At 38.9% G+C, this 7,957-nt stretch overlaps 1 protein-coding gene across 1 annotated transcript; it reads left to right on the plus strand.

Annotated features, from left to right (window-relative positions):
- Positions 1 to 4,866: 4,866 nt before the first annotated feature.
- On the plus strand, positions 4,867 to 6,700 carry LOC145057644 (cytochrome P450 81Q32-like). Its single transcript, XM_079005512.1, has 2 exons — positions 4,867 to 5,876; positions 5,965 to 6,700. Exons 1-2 carry the CDS (start codon positions 4,956 to 4,958, stop codon positions 6,595 to 6,597), a joined length of 1,554 nt encoding a protein of 517 aa, XP_078861638.1. The 5' UTR covers positions 4,867 to 4,955; the 3' UTR covers positions 6,598 to 6,700.
- Positions 6,701 to 7,957: the final 1,257 nt, after the last annotated feature.

A 7,957-nucleotide genomic window follows, 5' to 3' on the forward strand; every position in this document is an offset into this window, starting at 1 on the left:
TTAGAAGTTGGATTATAAGAACATTGGACAATTACAATGTCTATATATGATACAAAACGATGTAGTATGGTGAGTTTGGGTACCTAAGCTTATATACCCTTAAGAGTATATTCACTTTTCCCTAATAATAATAATAATAATAATAATAATAATAATAATAATAATAATAATAATAATAATAATAATAATAATAATAATAATAATAATACTCAACATAATTCACAAAGACATAATTCAGAATATCACAATACACAGATAAACACATACGACAACTCAGTCACACAAGGATACCACTAATGGGTTTTGGTCATAAGACATCCTATGTGCTCATACAAACCCTAATGCTTGGATCTAGGTTTCTCTATTGTACATGCAAGTTATCCAAGACTATAAACCCTAATTCTAGCATTCAAGTAATCATATTAACATGAGAATAGGTTTAAGATGTTACATTGATTGTTATGTAGCAATAACAATCCCAAATCTCCTTGTATTGACTTTAGAAAGCTTAGAGTCACAATTGTCACTCCTCTAATGGTTCACAAACACCATAAGCAAGAGGATGAAGAGGAGAGAGGATGGAGGCTGCCCAAAACGTGTTCTAACCCTAGAATAAAGCTTCACCTCGTTTTTGGGTCATAAGGGTCTTATATATAGTGAGGCTATTAGGGTTATCTAACAAGGAAACCCTAATTTGGATGCTTAAGCCCTAAGCAACCCATGGATCCATTTCCTTAAGGCCTTGGACAATTTTCTTATGGGCTTCCCCATAGAATTCGTCCACTCCTTCATATAAGGCAATCCATGGCCCAAATTGCAATTATCTTATAATTACAATTCCTGTCCCTTAAGTTTAATTAATCTCTTTTAGTCACAAAACTAATTACCAATTAATAATTGACTAATATTAATTAAACAATATGATTTCTCCTTTAATATATTATTCTCATAATATATTAATAAATCATATTTAATCCTTTCTCTCCATAATTCATCCTATCAAGTTGCTTTGGTGAAGGCAACCCAAAAGGACCATGCACCATCGGGTCAAGTACATACCAAAATAGTTATGGACTTAGACACTAATCCAACAACCACTCATGGTAAGTATAGTGAGAAGACTCACCTCGGATGATGAATAACCCCTATAAACGCTGCTGCTACGCACCGACCTCTAACTTTGAGCCAAATCTACAATTAACCCAATTAGGAACTAAGTCCAAACTCTCACTCATTAGGTCATAAGGTAGTCCACTAACCAGCTCATCAATAACCTAAAACACATTGGGCCCACCAAGACCCAATAATAAACGGGCTCTCCCGAGGCCCAACCCTCAAATCTAAATGGCAAGCCCAACTCAAGGGCCCAAAGAACATATATATAGTCCTATGGTCCATAAATCTATTACAACAAGCCCAAACTCTAGCCCCGACACTCAAGGCCCAAAAATGAGACTTAGCCCAAAAGTCCACAGTGAGGTTATGCGGGGCGTACCTCCTTTGGTACGCTCAGCGTAATCACGAATCCAGATTGGCCATCGGGGACACTGGGGCAGTACGTGGGGCGTACTGGAAATACGCTCAGCGTACTCCCCATATTCACTCTTTCTACCCATTTGGTCTTAACCAGTTAAGACATCAACTCAAATCCCAAATCTTGACTCCCAAATGGCTCTTACTCCATAAAGTCAATGACTTTCAGACTTTGCATGGCTGAGAACGTCACAAACACCCAAAACACTCAATCTCTTATCTCAAAAAGCTCATAACTCATGCATGGCTTGATTCCAAAGTCCAAGAATTCATTTTTACGGATCCTCTCCACTAGAAACACTTTAAAGGACAAACATTAGGCTCTGGAGTGCAAAAACTCATAAAGCTTCAAGCTTTGGGACCAAAAACCCTAAAATGGACCATATCAAGCACAAATTAAAAGGATGGGAAAGATTTGAACTTTATACCTTCAAATGATGCTCCATCCACATAAAAGCTCATATCCAAAGCCTAGACTCTAACTCTATTCTCTTCCATGCTCCTTCTTCACTCCAAAAATCCCACAAGAACACTTGTAAGCTCACAATAGACACTCAAGCTCAAAGAACAGGAATTAGGGTTTTGAGATAGTTGAAATCTGGAAATGGTGGCTGGATATGAAGACATAATGTTCGTTAAATAGGGACACTCCAAAATATTAGGTTTTCTTTCTGGACCTAGTACGCCCAGCGTACCCTCTGGTACGCTCAGCATATTGGACGACTTCACTTTAATTTCACACACATGAGTACGCTAAGCGTACACACATGTACGCCTAGCGTACTTAGCTGCCACCTTTCTAAAATAAGGGACTCATCCTGCCACAACTTCAAAATTCCATCGCTTCCTCGATATAACTCCGATTTCCAATGAACCTCATACCCACGAAAATGTGACGAGATGCCCTACGCTCCTAGCAACTCGTCACAACCCCGAGACTCCCTCATGCCCGGTTTGTAACCCACGAATCCTAATCACGGACGATCTGAAATAGGATGTTATAAAGATTTGGCAGCATTACTTGTTTGGGGTTATGTGTACCATCTACATGATTACAAGAGTTTGTGATATTTGATGGATCAACCGAACCTGAATATGAGGCAACACAGATGGTTGGATGAGGTAAAAGATTATGACTGTGAGATCTTGTATCATCCTGAAAAAGTCAACGTAGTGGCCGATGCCTTGAGTCACAAGGCGACTAGCGCTCTTATCAGAGACCTATGCTTGAGGATGATTATCATTTCACCATTGTTAGATTTGATCAAAGAAACGTAGAGTAAGGGGTTGAAGGAAGAGAATTGGAAGAAATAAAAGATTAGGGGTCATATTTTTTCATTTGTTAGAGATAGTTGTGGATTGTTGACTCAGTGTGATAGAGTGTAGGTTCATGTTTCTGGTGAGATAAACAAATTCACATAACCAATTTTGGGTAATCAAAGTGTCAACCCGTTCCAAAGAACATCCATCTTCCTTTTATAGAAGGAAAATGATGGTTGGAAGATGGTTATATACAAAATGACGCAGAAATGGGTGGTTACAATGATGGTTATAAGACATAACCAACTATTACATCAACATGATGACATGACTTTTTTCGGTGGAAAAATGCGTTGCCCCTTGGACCTCGTAAGGGGCACTGTCCTAAACCTTGTCAGAGGTGCTGCCCTTTGGAATCGTGTTTCTAGGGGTGTTGCCTCCAGACTCCTATATTCTTGATTTTACATTTATCACTACGAATCAATATTAATAGTAATTATATTAAAATATGTTGATAATACTAAAATCACCAACACTTCACACGAATGCAATTCAAATATGATCATGTTTACACAATCTCACTATGATTGTCAATCTTCCTGCATAGATTGAAAAACTGATTTCCCGGCAATAGTTGAAGAAGAAGCAACAGCTAATGTCTGCCGGCTGTTTCTATGATTTTTCGGAGAAATCTTTGTTTTTTCAAATAGGGAAAATGACTTAAAAAGGTAATGAAGTATCAAAATTGTACAAAAAATACCATTATTGTTATTTTAGTATAAAAAATACCAGGTTACCTGCTATTGTAGGTTACCCGGTTGTTTTTTATTTATGAGGAAAATAACATATATTTGGAATAACTCGTGGCTTTCCCCTTCATTATTTCACCAAAATTGAAACGATCTAGGGCTTTCCCCTGCCACCATGTTTGAGAAGAATGAATCTCCATGGTTGTAAGCAAAGATCCAACTGCAACAAGATGCGTGTCTCTACCCACTGTCTTGAAATCTACCATCAAAGAGTATGCTTGATCACCAGTGAGCTTTGATCGATTTCATAAGCGAGATTGCAGGAGCCTTCAAGCAATCCTCCAATAGATCACTGAGACCTTCCCTCTTCACACCTATTTTCGATTACAGGTATGCCCCTTGACCCACCTCTTCACCCTTTTGATTTGATAACAACCCTTCATTCTCTTTTCTTTTTCATGTTTTCTGCAGGTTTAAAGGGCCACCCTTCTTGATTCGATCACCGTCCTTCCTTCTCCTTTCTTTTTCGTGTTTTCTGTATGTTTAAAGGGTGAAGAGGATGTTGTATAGGGTCTAGAAATTTGGAGATGAATGTGTGGGTTTGAGGCTCGATAACGCGTGGGTGCTCTGTAATTAGGGTGACATGGGATGGCAACAGTGGAGAATGAATGGTGTCGATGGTGGCTGTAATGCAAGTGGGTTAAAGGGTGTGGCTGTAATGCATGTGGGTTAAAGGGTGTGGCTGTGATGGAGAAATAAGGGGGGTTTATAATGATCGAAGGTTGTAAAGGTTATGGGGGTTAACTGTGGGAATCGTGTATGGAAAGTGGTGGTGTTCGGTGGTTCAGGTAGGGGGGAAGAAAATGATGAAAGTGTGTGAATGGAGGTGGGGCATTTGGTGATAATGTAAAGTTGCTTATGGTGGATGATAATGGAGGTATAAGGGTGGTATTCGGTGAAAATGATGGAATAAGGTGATGGATTGATGGTGGTAGACAATTACCTTGAATACCCGGTTACCATGAGGATAAATAAAAACAAAACATAAAGTTAAATGGTATTTTTTATACAAAATTTTAATAATACAATTTTAATACTTTGTTACCATTTTAAGTCATTTTCTCTTTCAAATATGATAATTTTTTTTTGTTAAAATGTTTGGCCCACAAAAATAGTACTTCCCATTTTAAAGCCAGCTGTGGGTGTTTTTATGATTTTAATAAGAATAAAAAGTCAATGTTAGTTATATAAACAATAAATTAAAAGTTTAGTGGGTAATAAATATATACTATTTAATGATGGTAATAAATCCAGAGAGAATAGGCGGTGGGATGGGATGAGGACAGACGACTATGTATAGATAATGATCAAATGAACAAACGAGAATATCAGTGATCATCTTCCACCTTGGAAATGGCACTTGAAGTCAACACCTATCTCTATAGTTCTATTTCAATCCTTCTTGCTGTGTATGTGTATCTCCTAACAAAACATCTACTTCACAAGCTCCATCGTCTTCCTCCTACTCCTTTTCCTATACTCCCTCTGATAGGCCATCTACACCTCCTAAAAAAACCTCTTCACCGATCGCTATCCAAGCTTTCCGACCGCCATGGCCCAGTACTTTTCCTCCGGTTCGGATCACGTCGTGTTCTTCTTGTTTCATCGCCTTCCGCCGCCGATGAGTGCCTTTCCAAGAACGACGTCGTGTTTGCCAACCGACCTCGGCTTCTCAGCGGGAAGTACTTCGGGTACAATTACACGAGCCTCCCTTGGGCTCCTTACGGTGACCACTGGCTGAATCTCCGCCGTATCTCCGCCTTGGAGATCCTCTCTTCCACTCGCCTTGACTCCCTCTCTCGCATCCGTCTTGATGAGACCCGAACGCTGACACGTCACCTGTTTTTGTCCGCCGGCAAGAATCCAGATCAGATATTGGATCTGAGATCGGAGTTGTTTAGCTTCATGTTTAATGTAACAACAAGGATGATTGGAGGAAAGAGATATTATGGTCCGGACATCGGGAAATCAGAGGAAGCGAAGAGGTTTCGTGATGTAGTGGATGACACGAAGCAGGTGAACGCACAGTCAAATCTAGCGGATATGGTGCCAATTTTGCGGTGGTTTGACACCGGAAAATTAGAAAACAGGTATGCGGCGGTGCAAAAGAGACGAGATGACTTCATGCAAGCATGGATCGATGAACTCCGTGCACCAGATGAGTCGGCTACTCCGGAAGGGGAGAAAGTGAAAACATTACTTCAAATTCTACTATCTCTACAAGACAGAGATCCAGAATACTACACAGACAAAGAAATCAAAAGCCTTTCACTGGTATATAGTAGTATCATAAATCATAAATGTTTAATCCGCCATTGACATAATTAAGCTTCATAACTTTTTGTTTTCCTCATTTGATTAGGCTCTGCTACATGCCGGAATAAGCACTTCAGTGGAGACGATGGAGTGGGCAATGTCACTTCTACTTAACAATCCACACGTTCTAACAAACGCACAGAAAGAAATCGACAATCTTCTTGGATCCGATCGTTTAGTCGAAGAACCAGACTTGTCAAAGCTTCCTTACTTACAGTGCATCATCAAAGAGACCCTAAGGATGCATCCAGCGGCGCCATTACTTCTTCCTCATCAGTCATCTAAAGATTGCATGGTGGGAGGCTATCATGTCCCACAAGGTACGATGTTACTGGTGAATGTGTGGGCTTTACAGAATGATCCTCGGACATGGGATTCTCCGGAAGAATTTAAACCAGAAAGGTTTGAAGGCAAGGAGATGAATAGTAGGAACGTGAAAGAGGGGTTGACGATGATGCCATTTGGCTCCGGCAGACGGCGGTGTCCCGGCGAGAACTTGGCGTTACGAATTATGGGGTTAGCGTTGGCGTCGATGATTCAGTGCTTTGATTGGGAACGTGTTAACGAGGAGTTGGTGGATATGAAGGAATCGAATGGGGTCACTGCACCCAAGGCCCACCCTCTGATGGCTAAGTACAAGATTCGATCAATCGTTGTCGGACATTTATCTCAAATCTAATTAACAAGACAAGGAGGCTGTTTCCAATATGAGAGCAATGTATAACTTCTTGAAAAGAATTTCTTAAATGAAATTTTAACGTGAAGTAAGTAAGTTTTTCAAATTGATTTTCAATCTATTAATCATGTAAAGCTTCAATGACGGATCCAGAAACTCTCGCAGGTTGGGGCATTAATAGTTGCTATATGATCTAACTAAATTTAAGAATGAGTCAAAAACGGTGTGCTCGAGAATTTGGTATTTTTTATATTAATGGGCCTGTTAAAAATGTGACAAAAAGGCAATCTATTCGAATTTCAAATAATCAATCTTTATAAGGGGATTAACTGTTAGAAACGGGAAAAAGTAACACGGCCTTCTTATGAGACATATATTTAATATGAAATAATCACTTGAGTAATTTTAACTAGTTTAAGTAAAAAAACTTAAACGTTCACACGATATGATACATAAATCGAACGGGTAAAGCTAGGGTCAAATTTCTTTAACCCGTTTAGTGTTTCAACCTGAAACGTCACGGTATGTTTACAAGGTCTAACTCCTAAACCGACTAACCTAACATAAATCCGACATGTAATAATATGTAATATATGTAGAACTTAAGATTGTCTATCCCAATTAGTCTTTATAGAAAAAGAGAGATTTCAACATATATAGTCACTTATAAGACTGTGTCGCACCGATATGAGATACATTAACAATCCCCTCTCAGCCATAAGTTCGATAAGGATATACAAGGATGTGTTGAGTCACGGGTATGCGACACGCCGACTCTGGTACTATGTAAAATATATGCGGAGTCCAAGATTGTATCTCTAAAAGAGTCCTTATGGAGAGAAAGGAGACTCCAACATATATAGTCACTTATAAGACTGTGTGACACCGATGTGAGATACACTAACAAAATAAGCTTGAGTAAGATATTAAAACTCGTTCAAGTAACGAGTTGACAGGGCACAACACGAAAGTTTAACAAGTAATTTTTGGAAATTAAATAAGATAAATTACAATTTGGCAATTTCCTTTGTCCCATCCGTATCGGTGGAAGAACTAAAAGATGGGTTTATAAGGCTTCTTTTGACTTAAGCCTTCAAAAGCTTTAGTAAAGGCTAAGGCTTAGGTCAAGCACACATGTGCGCCTAACCATGTCGTGGATGTAAGGTTCATAAAATGACACGATTTAAAGGTGTCCAAAAATCATCTTGCTTGATGAGCAAGGCATCGTTGTAACATAAAGTGTTTTCACTTTAAAATTAATAAAGAATAAGCTTTAGTTTACAAAAATACAAAGTAAAATTTTATTGCGTTTGAAAGTTATAATTTTATAAATGTGACAAGAAAATAGCAGAAAACTAACAAA

The sequence above is a fragment of the Lactuca serriola genome, chromosome 6, assembly GCF_051521515.1.
Source record: "Lactuca serriola cultivar US96UC23 chromosome 6, Lser_US96UC23_V15, whole genome shotgun sequence".
Lineage (NCBI taxonomy): Eukaryota > Viridiplantae > Streptophyta > Magnoliopsida > Asterales > Asteraceae > Lactuca > Lactuca serriola.

Bases quoted from the DNA above. Each gene is read 5' to 3' on its own strand.
- LOC145057644 (XM_079005512.1), top strand. From the start codon at position 4,956: ATGGCACTTGAAGTCAACACCTATCTCTATAGTTCTATTTCAATCCTT. The intron at 5,877-5,964 runs GTATATAGTAGT...TCATTTGATTAG, and splicing joins AAATCAAAAGCCTTTCACTG to GCTCTGCTACATGCCGGAAT.